This window comes from Euprymna scolopes, chromosome 38, assembly GCF_053919585.1.
Source record: "Euprymna scolopes isolate OS-2025 chromosome 38, ASM5391958v1, whole genome shotgun sequence".
Taxonomy (NCBI): Eukaryota; Metazoa; Mollusca; class Cephalopoda; order Sepiida; family Sepiolidae; genus Euprymna; species Euprymna scolopes.
The window spans coordinates 55,670,176-55,695,377 of NC_136519.1; the positions used below are offsets into that span (position 1 = coordinate 55,670,176).

General features: G+C 37.9%; 1 protein-coding gene across 2 annotated transcripts in view; it reads right to left on the reverse strand.

Moving 5' to 3' along the window:
- LOC145263153 (splicing factor 3B subunit 1-like) overlaps window positions 1–25,202 on the reverse strand; it is a 144,317-nt gene that overhangs the window by 76,762 nt on the left and 42,353 nt on the right. The window contains exons 1-2 of one of the 2 annotated variants that reach the window (XM_080120151.1): window positions 11,575–11,649; window positions 6,557–6,636 (exon numbers count right to left, since the gene is read on the reverse strand). In XM_080120151.1, the coding sequence (XP_079976277.1) occupies window positions 6,557–6,586 (30 nt within the window). In that variant the 5' untranslated portion in view covers window positions 6,587–6,636; window positions 11,575–11,649. Of the gene's footprint in view, window positions 1–6,556; window positions 6,637–11,574; window positions 11,650–25,202 lie in introns of those variants that run through there. The other variant, XM_080120150.1, reaches the window with a different exon arrangement.

The following is a 25,202-nucleotide window of genomic DNA, read 5'->3' on the forward strand; positions in this document are numbered from 1 at the left end:
AGAAAAGGAGCAGGGGAGAAAAGGAGCAGGGGGAGAAAAGGAGCATGAGAAGAAAAGGAACAGGGGGAGAAAAGGAACAGGGGGAGAAAAGGAACAGGGGGAGAAAAGGAGCAGGGGGAGAAAAGGAGCAGGGGGAGAAAAGGAGCAGGGGCAGAAAAGGAACAGGGGGAGAAAAGGAACAGGGGGAGAAAAGGAGCAGGGGAGAAAAGGAGCAGGGGGAGAAAAGGAGCATGAGAAGAAAAGGAACAGGGGGAGAAAAGGAACAGGGGGAGAAAAGGAACAGGGGGAGAAAAGGAGCATGAGAAGAAAAGGAACAGGGGGAGAAAAGGAGCAGGGGAGAAAAGGAGCAGGGGAGAAAAGGAGCATGAGAAGAAAAGGAACAGGGGGAGAAAAGGAACAGGGGGAGAAAAGGAGCAGGGGGAGAAAAGGAGCATGAGAAGAAAAGGAACAGGGGGAGAAAAGGAACAGGGGGAGAAAAGGAGCAGGGGAGAAAAGGAGCAGGGGAGAAAAGGAGCATGAGAAGAAAAGGAACAGGGGGAGAAAAGGAGCATGAGAAGAAAAGGAACAGGGGGAGAAAAGGAGCATGAGAAGAAAAGGAACAGGGGGAGAAAAGGGGCATGAGAAGAAAAGGAGCATGAGAAGAAAAGGAACAGGGGGAGAAAAGGAGCAGGGGAAGAAAAGGAGCAGGGGGAGAAAAGGAGCATGAGAAGAAAAGGAACAGGGGGAGAAAAGGAACAGGGGGAGAAAAGGAGCAGGGGAGAAAAGGAGCAGGGGGAGAAAAGGAGCATGAGAAGAAAAGGAACAGGGGGAGAAAAGGAACAGGGGGAGAAAAGGAGCAGGGGGAGAAAAGGAGCAGGGGCAGAAAAGGAGCATGAGAAGAAAAGGAACAGGGGGAGAAAAGGAACAGGGGGAGAAAAGGAGCAGGGGAGAAAAGGAGCAGGGGAGAAAAGGAGCATGAGAAGAAAAGGAACAGGGGGAGAAAAGGAGCAGGGGAAGAAAAGGAGCAGGGGGAGAAAAGGAGCATGAGAAGAAAAGGAACAGGGGGAGAAAAGGAACAGGGGGATAAAAGGAGCAGGGGAGAAAAGGAGCAGGGGGAGAAAAGGAGCATGAGAAGAAAAGGAACAGGGGGAGAAAAGGAACAGGGGGAGAAAAGGAGCAGGGGGAGAAAAGGAGCAGGGGGAGAAAAGGAGCATGAGAAGAAAAGGAGTATGAGAAGAAAAGGAGCAGGGGGAGAAAAGGGGCATGAGAAGAAAAGGAGTAGGGGGAGAAAAGGAGCATGAGAAGAAAAGGAGCAGGGGGAGAAAAGAAGCAGGGGAGAAAAGGAACAGGGGGAGAAAAGGAACAGGGGGAGAAAAGGAGCAGGGGGAGAAAAGGAGCAGGGGGAGAAAAGGAGCATGAGAAGAAAAGGAACAGGGGGAGAAAAGGAGCATGAGAAGAAAAGGAACAGGGGGAGAAAAGGGGCATGAGAAGAAAAGGAACAGGGGGAGAAAAGGGGCATGAGAAGAAAAGGAACAGGGGGAGAAAAGGAGCATGAGAAGAAAAGGAGTAGGGGGAGAAAAGGAGCATGAGAAGAAAAGGAGCAGGGGGAGAAAAGAAGCAGGGGGAGAAAAGGAGCAGGGGAGAAAAGGAACAGGGGGAGAAAAGGAACAGGGGGAGAAAAGGAGCAGGGGAGAAAAGGAGCATGAGAAGAAAAGGAACAGGGGGAGAAAAGGAACAGGGGGAGAAAAGGAGCAGGGGGAGAAAAGGAGCAGGGGAGAAAAGGAGCATGAGAAGAAAAGGAGTATGAGAAGAAAAGGAGCAGGGGGAGAAAAGGGGCATGAGAAGAAAAGGAGTAGGGGGAGAAAAGGAGCATGAGAAGAAAAGGAGCAGGGGGAGAAAAGAAGCAGGGGAGAAAAGGAACAGGGGGAGAAAAGGAGCAGGGGAGAAAAGGAGCATGAGAAGAAAAGGAACAGGGGGAGAAAAGGGGCATGAGAAGAAAAGGAACAGGGGGAGAAAAGGAACAGGGGGAGAAAAGGAGCAGGGGAGAAAAGGAGCATGAGAAGAAAAGGAACAGGGGGAGAAAAGGAGCATGAGAAGAAAAGGAACAGGGGGAGAAAAGGAGCATGAGAAGAAAAGGAACAGGGGGAGAAAAGGAACAGGGTGAGAAAAGGAGCAGGGGACAAAAGGAGCATGAGAAGAAAAGGAGTAGGGGGAGAAAAGGAGCATGAGAAGAAAAGGAGCAGGGGGAGAAAAGGGGCATGAGAAGAAAAGGAGTAGGGGGAGAAAAGGAGCAGGGGAGAAAAGGAGCATGAGAAGAAAAGGAGTAGGGGGAGAAAAGGAGCAGGGGGAGAAAAGGAGCAGGGGAGAAAAGGAACAGGGGGAGAAAAGGAGCAGGGGAGAAAAGGAGCAGGGGAAAAAAGGAGCATGAGAAGAAAAGGAACAGGGGGAGAAAAGGGGCATGAGAAGAAAAGGAACAGGGGGAGAAAAGGAACAGGGGGAGAAAAGGAGCAGGGGAGAAAAGGAGCATGAGAAGAAAAGGAACAGGGGGAGAAAAGGAGCATGAGAAGAAAAGGAACAGGGGGAGAAAAGGAGCATGAGAAGAAAAGGAGTAGGGGGAGAAAAGGAGCTTGAGAAGAAAAGGAGCAGGTGGAGAAAAGGAGCAGGGGAGAAAGGGAACAGGGGAAGAAAAGGAACAGGGGGAGAAAAGGAGCAGGGGGAGAAATGGAGCATGAGAAGAAAAGGAACAGGGGGAGAAAAGGAACAGGGGGAGAAAAGGAACAGGGGGAGAAAAGGAGCATGGGAAGAAAAGGAGCAGGGGGAGAAAAGGAACAGGGGGAGAAAAGGAACAGGGGGAGAAAAGGAGCATGAGAAGAAAAGGAACAGGGGGAGAAAAGGAACAGGGGGAGAAAAGGAGCAGGGGAGAAAAGGAGCATGAGAAGAAAAGGAACAGGGGGAGAAAAGGAGCAGGGGGAGAAAAGGAGCATGAGAAGAAAAGGAACAGGGGGAGAAAAGGGGCATGAGAAGAAAAGGAACAGGGGGAGAAAAGGGGCATGAGAAGAAAAGGAACAGGGGGAGAAAAGGAGTAGGGGGAGAAAAGGAGTAGGGGGAGAAAAGGAGCAGGGGGAGAAAAGGAGCAGGGGAGAAAAGGAACAGGGGGAGCAAAGGAGCAGGGGGAGAAAAGGAGCATGAGAAGAAAAGGAACAGGGGAAGAAAAGGAGAATGAGAAGAAAAGGAGCAGGGGAAGAAAAGGAGCATGAGAAGAAAAGGAGCAGGGGGAGAAAAGGAGCAGGGGGAGAAAAGGAGCAGGGGGAGAAAAGGAGTAGGGGGAGAAAAGGAGCATGAGAAGAAAAGGAACAGGGGAGAAAAGGAGCATGAGAAGAAAAGGAATAGGGGGAGAAAAGGAGCAGGGGGAGAAAAGGAGCAGGGGGAGAAAAGGAGCATGAGAAGAAAAGGAACAGGGGGAGAAAAGGAACAGGGGGAGAAAAGAAGCGGGGGGAGAAAAGGAGCAGGGGGAGAAAAGGAACAGGGGGAGAAAAGGAGCAGGGGGAGAAAAGGAGCAGGGGAGAAAAGAAGCAGGGGGAGAAAAGGAGCAGGGGGAGAAAAGGAGCAGGGGAGAAAAGGAGCATGAGAAGAAAAGGAACAGGGGGAGAAAAGAAGCAGGGGGAGAAAAGGAACAGGGGGAGAAAAGGAGCATGAGAAGAAAAGGAACAGGGGGAGAAAAGGAGCATGAGAAGAAAAGGAACAGGGGGAGAAAAGGGGCATGAGAAGAAAAGGAGCAGGGGGAGAAAAGGAACAGGGGGAGAAAAGGAGTAGGGGGAGAAAAGGAGCATGAGAAGAAAAGGAGCAGGGGGAGAAAAGGAACAGGGGGAGAAAAGAAGCAGGGGGAGAAAAGGAACAGGGGGAGAAAAGGAACAGGGGGAGAAAAGGAACAGGGGGAGAAAAGGAGCAGGGGGAGAAAAGGAGCAGGGGAGAAAAGGAGCATGAGGAGAAAAGGAACAGAGGGAGAAAAGGAGCATGAGGAGAAAAGGAGCAGGGGGAGAAAAGGAGCAGGGGGAGAAAACACTTCCGAATGGTTTACTTCTGCTTGTGCAGCTGCCATTTGTCAAAGGCAGCATGCGTTCCGCAGATTCAACCGACATAAGTCCAGCTCAAATAAACAGAAGTTTATAGAAGCTAGAAATAATTGTAAGAGAGTGATAGACACAGCTAAGACAGATTACTCTGAAATCACCAGAAAGCGCATCGAAGCACAGAAATTAGGAACCCGGGATTTTTGGAAAATCTACAACAGCGTAGTTAATAATGGACAGTCAATTATTCCCCCACTAACAAACAATCATGAGGTTGCTTGCACGGCAACTGACAAGGCTAATCTGCTTGCCAGTCGGTTTGCCTCAAACTCCACACTGAACTCGGTACACCACTCACTCCCTGATTTTCCTCTGCGAACAGACGCCACACTTGACGATTTGAAAATCACCCCTTCTCAGGTACATGCTATTATAAAAAACCTAGACACCTCAAAAGCATGTGGACCAGATCTCATCCCGGCTGTGCTATTAAAAAAATGCTCTGCCGAGGTTGCTCCAGTTCTGTCCAAACTTTACAATAAATGCCTTAACGAATCTTGTTTTCCCGACTGCTGGAAAACCGCCTCTGTGGTACCAGTCTTCAAGAATTCTGGTGAAAGAACTGACCCACTAAATTATCGCCCCATTAGCCTCCTCCCGCTTTTCGCCAAAATATTTGAGTCCTTAGTTAATCAAGCCCTAGTCCAGCACCTAACAGCTGCTAAACTCCTGACTGACAAACAATATGGATTCAGGCAAGCCCGTTCAACAGCAGATATCTTAACTGTAGTTTCTGAACGTATATACCGTTCATTGGATAAAACAGGGGAGGGTAGAGCGGTGGCCCTTGATATATCTAAGGCTTTTGACAGGGTATGGCACGATGGTCTTCTAAGGAAAATTAGATCATATGGAATCACTGGAAGAATTCATAATGTAATTAAATCCTTCTTAAGTAATAGAAAAATCAAAGTTGTCCTCGACGGACATACATCCAAACAATATGACATAAATGCGGGAGTACCTCAGGGGTCTATCCTTGCACCTCTATTATTCCTGATATTCATAAACGACCTCCCTGATAATATTGTTTCGGAGATGGGTATATTTGCCGATGACACCACTCTCTATAACAGATATGAGGGGAAAACAAATGAACACATATCCAAGGAAATGGCAGAAACACTAGAGGACGACCTCCAATCCGTAGTGGAATGGGGACAAAAATGGTTGGTCACATTCAATGCTGCTAAGACTAAGCTTGTTTCCTTCAATAACTACAAGAAACCTTCTCTACCACCAATAGCAATGGCCAAGAACACATTGCCTGAAAGTACTTCTTTTAAACTCCTCGGCCTAACGTTTACAGGGAATATGAACTGGAATAGATACATTGAGAGCATTGCCAAGGCTGCTGCAAGGAAGGTTGGCTCCCTCTACCGTGCTAGAAAACTACTTACGCCTGCCAGTATCCTATACCTCTATAAGGCAACCATTCGCCCATGTATGGAGTACTGTTGTCACATCTGGGCTGGTGCATCTGCTGCTTGTCTCTCGCTCCTGGACAGGGTTCAAAAAAGAGTCGCCAACCTGATAGGTCCTGAACTGTCATCTAGGCTTCAACCTCTGTCCCATCGACGAGATGTTGCATCCCTCTGCCTTTTCTACAAATACTTTAATAGTGAATTCTCTGACGAACTGCAAACACTTGTACCTCCCCGACGTAACTACCCCCGACAAACCCAACAAGCTACTAAGTCTCATCCCTTTACAGTAGAGATCCCTAGGTGCAAGAAAGCCTTTTACTCCAATAGTTTCTTCCCCAGAACTGCGGGTCTTTGGAGCTCCCTTCCGGGATTCTGCTTTCCTAACTGCAATGATATGCAGAAGTTCAAGTGTAATGTTAACAAACATCTTTCTACTCTTCTCCCCTCATAATGACCCTGCTAATTAATTCCCTAATAGTAGCCCCCTGCTTCAAAGTGGCACTGTGCCTTGCTTGGAGTGAAAATTGAAAAAAAAAAAAAAAAAAAAAAAAGGAGCAGGGGGAGAAAAGGAGAATGAGGAGAAAAGGAGCAGTGGGAGAAAAGGAGCAGGGGGAGAAAAGGAGCATGAGAAGAAAAGGAGCATAAGGAGAAAAGGAACAGGGGGAGAAAAGGAACAGGGGGAGAAAAGGAACAGGGTGGAAAAAGGCGCAGGGGGAGAAAAGGCGCAGGGGGAGAAAAGGAACAGGGGGAGAAAAGGAACAGGGGGAGAAAAGGAGTAGGAGAAGACACGAAGGAGCAGCAGAAGAAAAAGGAGATGAAAAAAGAGGAAAGAAAGCAAGAGCAAAAAAACTTACTTTCTAAAAAAAAGTTCAGTGTTTGAATCCTGTTTATGACGAACATAGACAATCCTTTTAACCAACTTTTTCCCATTGCAAAATATTATGATAGATGTTTCACTTATCAGTACAAGCAAACAATAAATAATAGAAAAAAAAAGAATAAATAAAATAATGTTTTTACCTGTTGGTGGGTGAGTCTTTGTTCCACCATTACATCCGAGAATGTTCGTTTCTTCAATTTTGGATCTGGAGTTTTGCCACCTGAAAAAGAAAGCAAACATGGTCACGACAAGATGCCGTGACAAATAAATTCCTATGTAGGGAAATATATAAAAAGACCTGCATTGCAGTTATTATCATTATTATAAGATAGGGTATGTCACCATTTGGTCGCAAATCACTTACTTGTTCCAATCGAAGCAAATACAATTTGTACGGGAAAAGCATACCAACAGAAATGTTGTGGAGTGTGAATATACTTGAAATGGGTATTTTTCATCCACTACATTTTCTGACAGAGATTAATTTCTTTCAAATTATTGCACTGATGCAGATTCCTACAGCCAACCAAGGATTCATTTTATGCTAATTTGATCAGGGTCAAACTATGACAGAATTCGATTATTTTTTTATTTTGAGAAACTTATAGATTTTCAGATAAATTTAATGGCAACTATTTAGGTTGATGGGTTCCAGACATAAGACTCTTGTAATTTTGCCAAAAATATGTTAATTTTTATACAAAGGAAATTGATAAAAAGCAATACAATATAGAGGTGTAAAAGATCAACAAAAACTGAAGCAAATTAAGGCATAACAATGGAAGAAACTTTGCAGAGTCATTTTTTATCAATACAATAGGTATATTTTTTTTTAACATTGCGTTGTGTTCTTACTTGCATCAGTATGTTCTGATGAAAGACTCATGCTGTATATTTCAGGAAAATTTGCCTTCCTTGTGTTTGACTTTATACGAGCCTACTGTAAACACAAGTAGTTTTGCAGAAATTGAAAGGGCCTGAAATTAATATTTTATTTTAAAATCTGTTATTCTTTAAACACGATAAAGTAAAGCTTATATTATTTTTTTTCTGTGTATTTATAACTTCATTTGCATTTTGTTAAGTGTTAATTTTTGTTGATGAAAATTAAAAGTTTAAAAATGTATTTTTCTTATTTTTACTTGCAAAACTGATTTAAATAAACATTTTAAAGTTTGTTCATCAATAGATTTACAACCTGTTGAATTTTTTTAGTGGTCAAATATAATTAACAGCTAAAAAAATTAATATTAATAACTTTTATTAAACAAATTTAAATTTCTACTGATCTGTATACTTTTAATGTTCTGGAACTTTTCCAAGTTTTATTTAAAAATTCTTTGAAAGAAAGCTGTAACAAAATCTTATTTTATTCAAAATGTTAAAAGTATAATGGTCGGTACAAAATTAAATTTAATACATTTGGTAAGTTATTTGTGGCATATTTTTTGTTTATTTTTAATTTCTCAGCAGTTAACCATTCTGCAAGATTACCTATCTAACCATTAATTTCTAAAAAAAAAAAAAAACATTATTTTTCATTTAAATTCACTTGTTTAGAGCACAGACTCAAAACCACATTTTGTAAGTACCATGTCAGATTTGAAAAAATAACTAAGATCATTTTTGAGGAATTAACAGTCACAGATTAAGATCAATAAGGAATTTACCATTTGCCTGACAGTATAACCATACACCCGAGTGTATTAAATAAATTTGATAAAATAGGAAATAAAGAAATTAATGGAAAGATTTTTTCACTAAATTATTATTCAAGTCACACAAACACACACACACACATATATATATATATATATATATATATGAGGTGGGGGGGGGTTAAATTATGCAAATTAACACTTTATGTTAATTTGCATAATTTGCCATCATATCTATTTTGATTATTGAACATTTTGTCAGGATAGGGTTAAATCTGTAAATATTAATACTTGTATTATCACTTTGAATGAATATAGCTGTAAGAATTTTTTTGGTGTTTCTATATTATACAAACGGAAAAAAATATTAAATTTAAAATTAAACAAATGGTATCTATATAATTATCAGGTCTGAGATAGTAACATATCCAAAAATTACAAAAAACGATAAGGTAGAAAAATAATTATTAATGAAAAAAAAATTGTGAAATGAAGCAAAATCACTGTTACACTTACTAAAAAAAAAGACATAAGTTAGCAGGGGAAGTAATCAAGTTTTGTTACATCACGTAATGAACCATAATTCAAAATGTCGGACAAATTTTATTCCTCGTGTAAACTTTATTGGAAACTGTTTTTCCTTAATAATTATTTTCCTACCTTATCGTTTTTTCATACTTTTTGGATATGTTACTATACACAATTATGTAGGTACTATTTGTTTTACTTGAAAAATTCGATATTTTTTCGTTATTATAAGATAGAAGTACCATTTCTTTTTTTGACCAGTTAAGAATTTTTAATTTGCATATTATTAAATTATAGTCTTAAATACTGCTATCATGGTTTCTAGTGCACACACGATCTTCAGATTGTCTAATTTTTAAGGTTTTAATTGAATTCTGTTATTTTGTTATCATTCTGTATTGTTTTCATTTTTTTTTACTTAAGAGATTTTTGAAAAGGAAAAATTAATTAAAGTACTCTATTACTGGGGTAAGAATCCAAGATTTACTTAGTGTGCGTGTGTGTATATATATATATATATATAAAAAAAATTTGTTTCTATTTAAATTTATTAAAGCTCAGAATTATGATATAACACACACTTTATTTGTTTTCACATACACAGTAATATGTTGCTACACAGTCATGAGCATGTTTTGGTCAGCTAGTTACCATTACCAGTAACTAGAGACATCTTCAAGCTATATAGATACAAAAACAAACCTTGCTTTCGTATAAGCTGTATCGCCTGAAGAGATCTCTAGTTACTAGTAACTAGCTAGCCAAAACATGCTCACGACTGTGTAGCTACATATTAAGGCTTATGTAAAAAAAAAAATTAAGTGTATACCCTGCTCTACTTCAGTATTGAGTACTCTTGTATTAACCTTGTTAAACTTCATTGGTTACTTAACCTCTGGAAAACAATAACCTCAGATTATATACAGGGTGACCCCCCCCCCCAGAAAAAAACAAAAGCTAAATGGAGGCCATCTAGAAAATATGCTGTAGAACGGCAAAAAAAAGGTCAAAGACCCTAATGTTTTGAATATAATAAACTAGTTATGACCAATTAAAGTTTCATTTCATTTGGACAAAACACTAAGAAACGGGGCTTAATTATAGTTGGGGCCCGTTTTTTTTTTTTTTAGGTCGCCCTGTGTATATATATATATATATATATATATATATATATATATATATATATGTATATAAAAAATTTTATGTATATATGTTTTCCATATTTACTTCGACGATGCTCAAGTAAAGCTAGATATTAAATTTAGAAAATATATATGGCAATTAAGCTACACAGAATTTTCCGCGTTTCATCTAACATCCTCACATGGACAAAATGTGAAAAATTCTGTGTAGCTTAACTAATTGCCATTATATATATATATATATATATATATATATATATAAGGCACAAGTAGCGCATGCATTTTTGTATGTCCACGAAAGGCTGGGGGGAGGGGTCTCAACCACATTATTATTTTTTTAGAACTTTCCTTATACTCCCTAGATTATAACATCTACGATTTTTGAACAGACGTTGTCTCTACGTTTATTTTGCTTGACTTTTATAAAATGCCCTCTATTCTGTCCTTTTGCGTGTTTATTCGTCTTTTTCATATAAAAGCAAAACTAATCAGAGCGAAGTAGGCCACCTGGCTTACTGGCCAGGATTTCCAGAAATGCAATTAGCTTTTATCAATGCTGGGAGAACCCTTTATATCAAACAATTGCTATTCATTTGGAGGGCTCCCCACTTTGGAGGGGGGGGGGACTGGTTTTCCCCAACCTTGCGGGGAAGCAAAATACAGCAGAAACTGGCCTGCAGCCAACCTTCACTCCTGCGCCTGCATGATTCTTAACTTATTCACTTCAAGTCAACTTTTTGATTGACATCGATAAATTTGAACGCTTTTGATTTCCTCTCCTGTCTTAGCCTAGCAGTAAGATGTCAGCTTTTCTTTCACTTTCTTTTCCTCCTTCACATCACGGGTTTGAGCTTACCTGCCTACTAACACTTGTTTTTTTTTCTTTTACACCTCCAAACACCCAGGCAATGCTGGGCACCCCCGCTAGTATATATATAAAGGACGAAATGAGTGTGTACATTTGTATGTCTCACAAAAACTTCTGACAGACGCGTCGGAACATGACAAAACCGTTGTTTTAAACTTCAATCTTTCGGACAACAAATATCAAAACTTTGTCCAAAAACATTAATTCCTTCACCCTCAACTGGACAGTTTTCTACAAAGAGGGGTCAGTTTTTACGCCGACATTTTTGCAAGTCATCGTCTCCTTTCGATTGACTAGACCTAATTTCAACGTTCATAACTTCCAGTTTTGCCATGGAGGCATTGGCTAAGATGTTACTTTTTTTTTTTTTTTTAACCTTCTTTTTCTCCTTCGCATTACAGGTTCGAGCCTACTGCGAGCACTTTTTTTTAACACCTCTCTCCATCCAAACTACTTACTGTTGTTTTGATCACAAGAAGTTTGGGGTCTCAATATCATACTTCCTCCTCCCTGTAACCTGATGATTGAATTGAAAATTCTCTCCCAGAATAATATATTATTTTGGATTGAAGGAAAGGGAAGTAGATTCAAACAAAGTTGTCAACCTAAGATTCTCTTTAGAATTACAGATACTTTTAACATTTGTTGGAATGAAGATAAGATCTTTTCCAGTAGAAAAGGTCTAATGTGCCGATTGAAATGAAACGTTTTGTGATCAAAAACACCAAATGATAAATACCCAATCTGAAAGCATAAGAAGTAAAAAAAACGATTAAGAAGCATTTTTTCTTTTTAAACTTTTTTTTGTTTCTTACCAGTGTCTGGGTTTTAAAAAGTTCCATACTAAAAGACATCTTGATAGGCCATTCACAGAATTACAGAAGAAAAATGCTTGCTCAATCGTTCAAAGCATGATATAAGAGTAAGGTACGATATATCATCCTTTGCTATCATATACGTACGGAGTGTAGCCCAGGGTGACTATAGCCATCTTCAGTCCGCCTCTGCTCACATAATCACCAGCCCTAAAATTAGTCTCAGATTAGTGTAGTGCTAAAACAGAACAAGAGGAAGAAACAAATACAAGGGCTCAAAAGACAAAAAAACTTAAGTCGCGAAAACGTTTCTTTCTTAATTTGGTAGACATAAGAAAGTAAAGGTATTTTTTCATATCAAAATTACGTAATTACAGATAAAAAAAAATTAAAAAGTCATAGGAAGAAAAAAAATGAGTCCACGATTTTTTTTGATTTGATGGTTTTAAAATTTAATTTTTTTTATTCCAAAATAATATTTTATTTTTCACTTAGCTTTTTTCAATATATTATTAATGACCATCTTAATTGTTCTAACAAACAGTATAATTGGTATTCACATTGATTCATCGTACTACATAATACTAGGAGTTTATAAAAAAAAAAAAGATTTGCATAAATATCAGTAGGGCTAGTCAAGTTGAACCCATCTTTCCTAATCAAGCAAAATAAATTAAAAAAAAACGACTCCAAAACAGTATCCCTTTCTAAGATATGACTTTGGCTGATAAATTTCTATCATTTCAAGAATAAAATAATCTTTAATGTATATAAATGATAAATAAGGAGAAAAAAGATCATTCTTTTGATAATTATATGATTAATTTTTTTGTTTTGAAATAAAAATTCTTTGAAAAACATCAATTCACTTAGTTTTTCCAAACATTTCCAATGAATATCTTAATGTTCTTATAGTAAACAAGTATCGTTGGTATCATAATTCATTGTACTATATAATACTAAAAGTGCGGAGACAAAAAATAGACTTATATAAATATCGATAACAATTGTGCTCGTCAAGGTGAGCCTGATTTACCTATCAAGCACAAATATTTGAAACCAATTAAAATGGTTCAAAACAAGCTTTTCCTAAGGCACAAATGTTTAATTTTCTATCTACTCTATCAAGGATAAAATAATCCTATTTTTTGTTAATAGAATAGAAATCAATTTGTTTCACTTGCATAACTAAAATGACTGAATTTAAAACTTTTCAGATCTGAAAGCTCCCGAGTATAAAGTGATTAAATTTAACAAGATCGGGTTAAAAAAATTAAATGGCAAAATTATTTTGATAAGTATAATATAGTCTATTTTATAATATATATATAATCATTTATAATATATATAAGCATTAGTTGGAAATTTATTTAAACAATTTTCTTAATAAATTAGCAGATAAACACAGTTTAATTTAAATCAGGGAAGATTAAAGGCTGTATATTGCGTGATTATATAAATATATAAAAAAGCTGCCTTTTGGATTACATCGAAATATCTTCCAGTAACGCGATTCCTTTGGATTTTTACTTGTGGATACCAAACTTTTACCAACTCTTCTTGGATTCTACCATTATTGGATATTCTACTCTTCACCCGACCATCCATTCACATGAAATCATCCCCCCCCCCATTCCCTCTGCTTTACTATTTTCTACCAAGTAAGCTTTATGGCTTACTTGTAGTTTCATTAAATACTTTGCAAGCAAAATCCAATTCCACATTTTGCTAATTCCTACCCTCTGATGAGAAGGAAAGTATTTCTTTCGAAACTCCACGGATTAAGGACAATCCACTTAATTTGGGTTTCCTTTTTGAAAATTAAATGTTTTTAACTCTTCTTAAAGTGTTTTTAACACATTTTTTCTTAAAATTATTTGTTCTTATATATATATATATATATATATATATATATATATATATAGAGAGAGAGAGAGAGAGAGAGATCACACACATATGATACTTTTAAAAATTGCACAAAAAGAAAGTAATATCAGTTTTATGTATTTTCTTGTAGTGGTTGTTTCCTTTGATCAAGTTTGTTTCTAATGGAGTTCAGTCGGGTTGTTTCCAACTAAAATATTTGTCTTCAACTTCTATTAAGTATGAGCTATCATCATAACAATGGATTTGAAAAAGAAAACATTTTTTATCTCTCAACACACTATAAAATTACCAAGAAAAATGGTGGATAGTTACAAAGTTGGACACTTCTTGTCTAAATTGGATAAAAAAACACTTGAGAAATAAGTTTCTAAGCTTTAGTGATAGTGATGAATGTCAAGTTGTGATTGAAAAATGCATTCTCTCTCATCTCATATATAAAATTATAAATCAAATTTTAAATAAATTCTGTCCTTAAATATTAACATTTCATTCTAAATAGCCAAATTTGCTTTCTAATCAGATTTGATTTCTTTTCCTATATAATTATTCCAGCTTGGAATATTTTTTTGTAGGGATTTTAGTTATACAAGTAAAACAAATTTCTTTTCTGCTGCGAATGCTGATTAGGTCATGTAAAACATTTCTTAAACAGTGTTTTTATTTTAAAGCATAATTCAAATAATTTAAAGATACTTCATATTTTAACTTAACATTATAATAGTAGTTATCTACTGAACATTTTTTATCTCTTCTCTATTCAAATATTTTGTGATAATTTTTCATGTATCTGTGTTTCTTGCCTATACGTGTAATATGTGTAAGTACACATTACATTTTAAAAAATTTACTACTAATCTACTATTTATCCAAATAAAAAATTACAATTAGATCTTTTTCCATTATTTCTTAGCCAGATCGTGTATGAATGTGACGAGTTCACTTCTGTAATTGAACAGATTTTTTTTTTTAATTATACGCAAAAGTCAAGGAAATCTATACCAAAACTTATTGGATGTTATCATTATTTATCTAATAATTTGTTTTATTTTGTTTAAATAAGTTTAAGTCGGCAAAAACAATGTAAAAGGATTGCAACAAAGATAAAAACTACAATGATTGTGCAAAAAAAAAAAAAAAAAAAAAAGAAATCTAAATTTAAACTTACATCTAATAAAAATATTTTTAAAATTCAGTTTCATCTTTACTCAATTTTGTAATGTTTTTATAGATAAAATTTGACAAACAAAAATATTGTCCTAAAGATTCCATGAACAGAAAAATTATAAAATAAAATATTAAAAATATTTAAATAATTGTTTTTTCTTAATTTTAAAAAAAAAATATTTTATTAACTTGGTTATATAGTCAAGATTGTCTGCTCTTGACTTCCGGCCTCTAGTGCTCATTTGTCTGGATAATTTGACATGGTCAAGAGGACAAAAAAAAAAAAACATTCTTGAGGAATAGGGTGGGATCACATTATATGAGAGCAAGATAATCATTAATCAGAAGGGACCATATCTTGCTTGCCATTGTCATCCCATCTGCGGATCAGAAATCAAAAAGAGCAGACACTCGACTATAACCATTCAGTTCAGTAATACACCTATTTCAATTGAGAATACGCTCAGTAAAATCGATAAATAAAATATATTCATTAATTTATATGAAAAAACACTGTCTTTATTCTTTATTATACTATTACATGCGATGCCCACCCCATCAACCTGTGTAATGCTGGGTACTTTTTCTAGTATTTTATTTTGGAGTAATAATTTGTATCGGAGTACAATAACCATTCACTTCAAATGAGAGAGATTCCTGATAACATTTACACAAGCATAAATAACATGTTTGACTTAATGTTATTGTTATAAAGCTCTATTCAAAAAGATATTGAGTCCTTTATATGTACAAAGTCTGCTGACTTGATTTTGGAATTCATATCTTAGAGAAGTTGCTTTTCTCATCTCTATAATATTTTGCCCGTTCCTTCCTTAGTCTGTACGTTATGCTTTGAAAAAGGCCAAAGACAACTTTTTGAAGGCTAAATTACTTCAAAAGAGGCCAAATTTGTCAAATTCGGCTTTAAAAAGGCCAATCTGTCAATTCTGAACATGAATATGACTGATTTTTCTTTGATGTAGCCTCGTTTTCAAATATCAATATAATAATATATGATCATTGTTGTAATAGTACGAGAAAGGAACTCAGTAATTTCGACATGTAGTGGTTCTTCACTGAAGAAGTCAGCGAAACGTTACATAAAAAATAGGAAATATTCGAAAGAAACAGGGCAAATAAAAGAAGAGCATTGTCTGTGAAGAGGCACTGGACTGAAGGAGTAAATTAAAGATTGTCTCTTACGATGTGATTTTATTATTTGTATTGAACTATGTAGCACAATATTACTTATTTGTACTTATTAATTTATCTCATTTGGTTAGTTCTATATTTTAACAGCAATGGACACTATTTCATAGAAATGTTAATAAATTCATATTTGCTCCGTGTTATTGGTTTTTCCGTCCAAAAAACTAATTTTTTTTGTTATCCAGAAAAACATCAGCTTTATCAAAACCTCTTCATTAAATATATTTCTCATTCCGTGGAATTTTTTCTACTAATTCTATATTATTATTCTCTCTCTCACACAATTCTACATTTTTTGTGAATATAAAAAGCAAAAAGAAGCAGCAGCAGCTATAAAGAATTCTCGTAGATTTTCTTCATTTGTGTTTAATAAACCAACTGACCTGAAATTGAAATTAAAATGTAATAAGTTTAAAGACAAAAATATAAAATTTCTCAATCTATTGAGAATAATATAAAGATAAAATCCCAAAGTTGAATTCTGTTAACTGTGCAAGTAAAATCAGCTAATAAATGATGAAGCCATAGAAGACAAAACTATCACGTAGCAGATGAATGTATCGGAGTACCAATATAACTGTGCTTGTATTGAAATCTATTGAAATTTGAAAAGACAGATAAATTTATGCACACAATTATTTCTTTTTTAATCATCTTGTTTAGCCTTTCTCATGAATCTAAGTTTGTTTTAACTGATAAAATCATTTAACAGCAATAACGAGGTGAAACAAGGGCACCGAGGTGTAAGCACCTCACAAGAGAGAGATGTTGATCTGTCACCAAACGTCACCAAGGCATTCCAGAAGCTAGAAAGGAAAGATACATTCAATTAGTACCTGGCTTTTCAAAGTGTTTTTTTTTGTTTTGTTTTTTGGTCAATATTTTTATGATAAAATTATTAACAGGAAAATCTTACAAAATAAGCTTTATTCAATTCATCTAGTCTTTTTTGTTTTTAATCAAATATGTCAATTAAAGAGAAAAAGACGATTTTTATTTGGAGAAAAGATTACAAATAAATCAAACAGGGTGGAAAAAAAAGTGGTGAAAGAGAGGAAAATGAGACGGAGTGGAAAAAGATGAGGAAAAAAAAGGAAGGCGAAAAACAGGGGGAGAGGAGAAATGAAAGGGCAGAGAAAAAAAAGGAAGAGAATGGAGAAATGGGGGGGAGAGGAAAAAGAGAGGGGGGGGGAAGAGATAGAGGGAAAGGGGAGAGAGGGGGAACAAGAGAGAGAGGGGGAAAGAGAGAGAGGGGAAAGAGAGGAGGAAAAGGGCCAAGAGAGGGAAAAGGGGAGAGAGGGAAAGGGGGAGACAGAGGAGAGAGAGGGAAAGGGGGAGACAGAGGAGAGAGAGGGAAAGGGGGAGACAGAGGAGATAGAGGGAAAGGGGGAGACAGAGGAGATAGAGGAAAGGGGGAGAGAGAGAAGAGAGAGGGAAAGATGGAGAGAGAAGAGAGAGGGAAAGGTGGAGAGAGAAGAGAGAGGGAAAGGTGGAGAGAGAAGAGAGAGGGAAAGGTGGAGAAAGAAGAGAGGGGGGTGAGAAGAGGGAGGGAAAGGGGGGAGAAGAGAGAGGGGGAAGGGGGGAGAAGAGAGAGGGGGAAGGGGGGAGAGAAGAGAGAGAGGGAAAGGGGGGCAGAGAAGAGAGAGGGAAAAGGGGGGAGAGAAGAGAGAGGGAAAAGGGGGGAGAGAAGAGAGAGGGAAAAGGGGGGAGAGAAGAGAGAGGGAAAAGGGGGAGAGAGAAGAGAGGGAAAAGGGGGAGAGAAGAGAGAGGGAAAGGGGGAGAGAAGAGAGAGGGAAAGGGGGAGAGAAGAGAGAGGGAAAGGGGGAGAGAAGAGAGAGGGAAAGGGGGAGAGAAGAGAGAGGGAAAGGGGGGGAGAAGAGAGAGGGAAAGGGGGGAGAAGAGAGAGGGAAAGGGGGGGAGAAGAGAGAGGGAAAGGGGGGGGAGAAGAGAGAGGGAAAGGGGGGGGGGAGAAGAGAGAGGGAAAGGGGGGGAGAAGAGAGAGGGAAAGGGGGAGAAGAGAGAGGGAAAGGGGGGAGAAGAGAGAGGGAAAGGGGGGGAGAAGAGAGAGGGAAAGGGGGGGAGAAGAGAGAGGGAAAGGGGGAAGAGAGAGGGAAAGGGGAGGGGAGAGAGAGAGAGAAGAGAGAGGGAAGGGGGGAGAAGAGAGAGGGGAAAGGGGGGAGAAGAGAGAGGGAAAGGGGGAAGAGAAAGGGAAAGGGGGAGAGAGAGAAGAGAAAGGGAAAGGGGGAGAGAGAGAGAGAGAGAGAGGGAAGGGGGGAGAAGAGAGAGGGAAAGGGGAGAAAGAAGAGAGAGGAAAAGGGGGGGAGAAAGAGAGAGAGAGGAAAGGGCGGGAGAGAAGAGAGAGGGAAAGGGCGGGAGAGAAGAGAGAGGGAAAGGGCGGGAGAGAATAGAGAGGGAAAGGGCAGGGAGAGAATAGAGAGGGAAAGGGCGGGAGAGAATAGAGGGAAAGGGCGGGGGAAGAGAAAGGGAAAGGGCGGGGAAGAGAAAGGGAAAGGGCGGGGGAAGAGAGAGGGAAAGGGGGTGGAGAGAGAGAGAAGAGAGAGGGAAGGGGGGGAGAAGAGAGAGGGAAAGGGGGGAAGAGAAAGGGAAAGGGGGAGAGAGAGAGAAGAGAAAGGGAAATGGGGGAGAGAGAGAGAGAGAGAGGAGGGAAGGGGGAGAAGAGAGAGGGAAAGGGGGAGAAAGAAGAGAGAGGGAAAGGGGGGGGAGAAAGAAGAGAGAGGGAAAGGGCGGGAGAGAGAGAGAGGGAAAGGGCGGGAGAGAAGAGAGAGGGAAAGGGCGGGAGAGAAGAGAGAGGGAAAGGGCGGGAGAGAATAGAGAGGGAAAGGGCGGGAGAGAATAGAGAGGGAAAGGGCGGTAGAGAATAGAGAGGGAAAGGGCGGGGGAAGAGAAGGGAAAGGGCGGGGGAAGAGAGAGGGAAAGGGGGGAGAAGAGAGAGGAAAAAGGGGGGGAGAAGAGAGAGGGAAAGGGGGGGAGAAGAGAGGGACAGGTGGAGAAAGAAGAGAGAGGGAAAGGGGGGAGAGAGAAGAGAGAGGGGGGAGAGAGGGAAAGGGGGGAGAAAGAAGAGAGAGGGAAAGGGGAGAAAGAAGAGAGAGGGAAAGGGGGGGAGAAAGAAGAGAGAGGGAAAGGGGGAGAAAGAAGAGAGAGGGAAAGGGGGAGAAAGAAGAGAGAGGGAAAGGGGGAGAAAGAAGAGAGAGGGAAAGGGGAGAAAGAAGAGAGAGGGAAAGGGGGGGAGAAAGAAGAGAGAGGGAAAGGGGGAGAAAGAAGAGAGAGGGAAAGGGGGAGAAAGAAGAGAGAGGGAAAGGGGGGAGAAAGAAGAGAGAGGGAAAGGGGGGGGAGAAAGAAGAGAGAGGGAAAGGGGGAGAAAGAAGAGAGAGGGAAAGGGGGAGAAAGAAGAGAGAGGGAAAGGGGGAGAAAGAAGAGAGAGGGAAAGGGGGGGAGAAAGAAGAGAGAGGGAAAGGGGGGAGAGAGAGAAGAGAGAGGGAAAGGGGGAGAAAGAAGAGAGAGGGAAAGGGGGAGAAAGAAGAGAGAGGGAAAGGGGGAGAAAGAAGAGAGAGGGAAAGGGGGAGAAAGAAGAGAGAGGGAAAGGGGGAGAAAGAAGAGAGAGGGAAAGGGGGAGAAAGAAGAGAGAGGGAAAGGGGGGGAGAAAGAAGAGAGAGGGAAAGGGGGGAGAAAGAAGAGAGAGGGAAAAGGGGGAGAAAGAAGAGAGAGGGAAAAGGGGGAGAAAGAAGAGAGAGGGAAAGGGGAGAAAGAAGAGAGAGGGAAAGGGGGAGAAAGAAGAGAGAGGGAAAGGGGGGAGAAAGAAGAGAGAGGGAAAGGGGGGAGAAAGAAGAGAGAGGGGAAGGGGGAGAAAGAAGAGAGAGGGAAAGGGGGAGAAAGAAGAGAGAGGGAAAGGGGGGAGAAAGAAGAGAGAGGGAAAGGGGGGAGAAGAGAGAGGGAAAGGGGGGAGAGAAGAGAGAAGGAAAGGGGGGGGAGAGAAGAGAGACGGAAAGGGGGGAGAAAGAGAAGAGAGAAGGAAAGGGGGGAGAGAGAGAAGAGAGACGGAAAGGGGGGAGAAAGAGAAGAGAGACGGAAAGGGGGGGAGAAAGAAAAGAGAGGGAAAGGGGGAGAAAGAAGAGAGAGGGAAAGGGGGAGAAAGAAGAGAGAGGGAAAGGGGGGGGAGAAAGAAGAGAGAGGGAATGGGGGAGAAAGAAGAGAGAGGGAAAAGGGGAGAAAGAAGAGAGAGGGAAAGGGGGAGAAAGAAGAGAGGGGGAAAGGGGGAGAAAGAAGAGAGAGTGAAAGGGGGAAAAAGAAGAGAGAGGGAAAGGGGGAAAAAGAAGAGAGAGGGAAAGGAGGAGAAAGAAGAAAGAGGGAAAGGTGGAGAAAGAAGAGAGAGGGAAAGGGGGAGAAAGAAGAGAGAGGGAAAGGAGGAAAGGGAAAATGGGAAAGAGAGAAGACAGGGAAAGGGGGGAAAGAGATGAGAGGAGGAAGGGAGGCAAAGTAAATTGAAAATAAAATAAAAAGGAATAAGGTGCAGGTTTAAAGGAGAGATTCATTTAAAAAAATATCTAATATTTATTTATAATGCCTTCTCCAAATATGTAATATCTTTCTTTTGTTTTTTGATATCTGAAATATATGAATTGAACAGAGCAGAGATTTCAGACTTTTCCTGTAAATATTCATATCATAATGGTCGCATACTTTCTCCCCTCCCCTTTTCTATATATTTTATTTAATGAAACATTCTTACATTTTTGATACATTACATTTAACAGGAAAATCATTTTAAAAACTTTTTTCTTATTTTATATATACACATACCTATATTATTAATTATGTAAACACACGTATGATCTGAAGATTTGAATGCAAATGGAGAAAAATACCCCTCCCCTGCTCTATGTCTGATTTCTGAATCAATTATAATGTAAATGTCTAAAGATAGAAACATATTGAGCAGAAATCAGGATGAGAAAGGAGTTTAAGTGCAATTTAATGTCTTGTTCTTCCTTTGATAGATCAGTAGCATTTCTGACTGCATGTGTTACCCGGTCAGCAATTAGCATTAGCTTTCTTCAATATTTGACTTGTATTTACATTTCCAGATTGTTTGCATACACTTAATAAATGTGTATATATAAAAATGTATACATTAAAAACAAAAACGATCTTCTTGCTAAATACAATGCATCAAATTTAAGAACATTTTATTAAATAAAACATGTTGGAGATATATTTTATGTTTTGCATAAGCTATAGACACATGTGTGCCACAACAATGAAGTAGGCTAGAATTGGTAGCAGTAGCATTGAAACCATGCAGTCTGGACGGGCAACTAAGGGCATGAAACAGTGGGTATATGAGAAGGCATAACAAGTATACGAACACATGCTTTTGGCACACTGACATCTATAGAGGTCATGTATGCCAAGCAGTGATTGTTTTTCTTCCTTCAGAAGGAGAGTTAGGTTATTTAAATTATGCTTGTGGTGAAAATGGGGATAATTGGACCTGTAGTTATGAGTATATTCAATGAATCGGAGGACAAGAAAGAAGTCATCATTTCCAACATCAAGTGAGAATCAGCCTGATAAAAATATTCAGCCATTGTTTGTTCAGAATTCACCTTATATCAATGAACAATAATACAGAAAAATCTTTATAATGTACATATGCATGAAAGGACAAGATTGTATTCCAAAAATCACAAATTGATCAAGTAATTTTATTTTTATAAAAAAAAAAATCATTTTAAAACGATTTTAAATGATTAATGTGAAATCATCGGCATTACTAGGTTGATGTCGCAAATTTGTATTTTTGTTGTTCTCTCCCTTTGTTTCTTCAAGATGATGACGTGAGACAATCCCTTCTTGTTTACTCATAAAATGTGATTTTCTTAATAAAACTACTTGATCATTTCATGTGATTTTTGGAATATGATCTTTTCTGTGACATGTATAACAATTTTTCTGTACTTTTGGCAGTGGTTTTGTTTATTGGTCAAAAATCTTAACTATCCAAATGTTGCCAAAATAAGAAATGAAAGTAAAAATAAAAGTTTCCAATTCAATTCTGAAAACCCCAACTGTGTTGATGGAAAGCGTATGAGATAGATGTAAGGGGAGGAGATTGTTTTGTTGATTTAGGATGCTTGCTCTGACAACATAAGGTATAATTTTCAGCTATAGTAATTTGCTGTTACTGAAGAAGTTATGAAAAAAAAAGAAATTCTCATGGATAGATTTTTTTTACTCCAGTAGTAGTGTAGTTGTTGGATCCTATTCAATTGTGTTCTTTCATAAAATTCATCTGGTTGAGTCTTCTTTAAATGGTGAGCAGCCATTATCACATGGAGCACTGACAGTGATATGCAAGAATATTTACACCATCATTACAGTTTGGTTTATCTGATTTTGATAAAGAAAAAAAAATGGATTTATTTAACAAGTAGAAAATGCTAACAATATTTCAGTGATGTTAATAGGTTTTTAATGTAGTGAGTTCCTGAGGTGGTGATTTGAACAGTTTCCCAGAAAATCCAGATTGAGTATTCAAATTTTTTTTTGTTTTAAATCGTTAATAAAATTCAAAACCCTTTCTGTGTTTCAACCATATTTGGTACAAATAAACTGCAATCTATACCTGATTTGTGCACCATGTTCAGTCATAGATGGTCAGCAGTTTTTATATTACACAGCACATCCAGGTATGCTTATCACTGAATGGCGATAAAACAAAGACTGCTGGACATTCATGAAACTAGATAATTCAGGCATAAACCAAAGTTTATTTGTATAAAATATGCTCGAATTGCAGAAAGGATTACAAATTTTATATGGATTACATTAATGGTATGTTTTTGAAGTGTGTGTGGGGGGGGATACCCTATATAATCATTTTGAAAAGTTATTTTAATCATCCAAAATTAATTGACTGAATAATGTTTATTGGTGAAAGGGAATTAGGCATTAGCAGCATTCATCCGATGAAGAAGAAAGTTTTTAAGGAAAATCAAATTCTCAGTCGCTTGTTTTGACTTTTGTGAATTAAGCTATAAACAAGTATAGATGATAGCAAAATAAATTTTTTAAAAATTAATATTTAGATTTTGGGGAAATTAAAATTGTCTTTTAGAATGTTTTCAGGATAATGAAAAAAAAAAGTGAGACTGCTTAAGCTCTGTTGAGCTCATGTTGGGAATTGAATTTGAAGAATAAAAAAAAATCCGAAATGAAAATTGCCTTAAACCAAAAAAAATATTTATTGATTATCTTTTTGATGATCACCACAACATAGATTTTAATATTTTTGTTGTTTTAGGGTAGTTACTGTGCATAATTCTTTATATATATATATATATATATAAAATCAAATTATTACTAGTGAAAGGAGAGCATTTCTCGAGTTGGAGTTGGAGTGAAGTGTTTGTCATACTGACAATAGCCATGGTTTTGATAGTGATCATTTGTTAAGAAGAGTATCATTTTGTTGAGCATGGCTCTTAGTACTAAACAATAGGCAGCAAGAGTTGGTTCAAGAAGATAATACCAGTTCGTCCATTAATTGTTAGTTTATAAAAGTAACTAAACAAGTCCGGACACAACACTTAGTGGATGCAAAGAAAGGGGTGGAGGTATCAACCTGTATACAAGCAGTTATGCTACATAATTATATACAAAAGTCGATCAAGGATAGTAGAAACGTTTATAAAGAATGTTGATCATGTGTCTGTTGAAAGTTTCTTTTTAAAATGATCAGATTTTAGTATATAAGAAACATCTCAAGGAACAATCGATGACATTTGTAAGAGTGAAGGGAGACTGACTACATCTCTCCTTAATTGGCACTGTTTCAAGTACAGTGGCAAGAAGTCCAAGATGACTGGAAACAATGCTGATATCAGTAGAGAAATACTGGTGCTATTTAGGAATTTTCTTTCTAGATTAGTAGCACAACCAAAGCTTGAGAGTCAAGTTTACTCTATTATTCAATACATAACTGGAGGGAGGATATACGGATTTTCTTCGTATTCCTAGCCTTTGGAATGGCCTCTGTGTTCCTGACTGTACCAACATACAAAACTTTAAATGTACTGTTAATAAGGAGTTTGGTGCATAATTCCCCATTTAGGATATCCCTATAAATATGTCCATTAATTCACAGTAGTAATGTGCCTTGTTTGGGGTGAATGAAAACAAAAGTAATATAGATAACCTACTTTAATTATAATTATCAATGTTGATAACGATAAAGACAAAGTTCCTTTCTGTAGTCATTCTTCCATGAAACAAAAGTCATCTAACTTCGCTACCCACTTCATGAATTGTTTCAAGTCTTAGCCTTCACAGCTAAATTAACATTTTCAGAGAGAACTGTCAAAAGCCGGAAAATTAGCCTTTTTGTTACATTTTTTGCTAAAAAAGCATAGACCTCACACATGCCTGATCATGTGCCATGGTTTAACTAGAATTATTAACGTTGATAATTTAAGTCTGTAAAAAGAAATGAATATTACTATCTTTCCAATAAATTCAGGCAAAAATTTGACAAAGTTTATTATACCCCACCCCCGCCGCTAGGATGATGGTAAAAATAAAGTTCCTTTTTAAGCTTTAGACTCAGGTGTGGTAGTTCTCTCTCTCCAATTTTGTAGTATTAAGCCTAATAAACATTCTGAACCATCCCAATGATAGAATACTAGTCTATTGCCAGTTCTACTTTCCAGCAAGATTGATACATATTTATAAGCTTGCATTTATCTTACAGCACCTAGCATTTCGAAATGGTCATCTAAGTACAAACCAGGTTTAACTATAATGGGATGACAGGAAAATTGCTATAAACAGTTAATAATATGTGGGAGGGGAAGTAATGATGATAACAACGTAGATATCTATAAACATTTTTAAAAATTATTATTCTAATTTCAATATTTTGACAATGAAATAAAAAGGAAAAAGAAAATACTTTGTATTCTGGAGATTGGTTGGAGATGAGAGAGGAAGAATAGGTTATGCAAATGCAAGCATCCTTTACTTATGAACAGCATGATGAGATGATAATGCAGACGCATCAACAAGTAAGCACACAATGGATTTTAATTTCGACTTAAATTCTAATTTGCACTGCTGCTTTTTTTTGTAGATACTTAGTATAGGCAAATGCGGCATTAAATGAAAGGTTTATAATAATCTAGGGGCTGGCAACATGGAAAATCTACAAAGAGACCCAAATTGGATTCAAATTTAAGAATAAGGAACACTTTAAGTTAGTGTTGACATAAATGAATGCCCACTGGGTGTTTGATGATTAAATAAATCTCATTTTGTTGTTTTTTTCTGCATTATATATGAATATATAACACTTTCAGTTTTTCTTTACAGTGAAATGTAGTGAAAACAAAAGATTTTCATATCAATTTGCAAAATTTTTTCCTTTTATTTTTGAAATCTTAAAAAAAAAAAGGGGGGGGGGGGGGCAACTACAAATTTAGGATTTTGGAGAGGATGGAGGA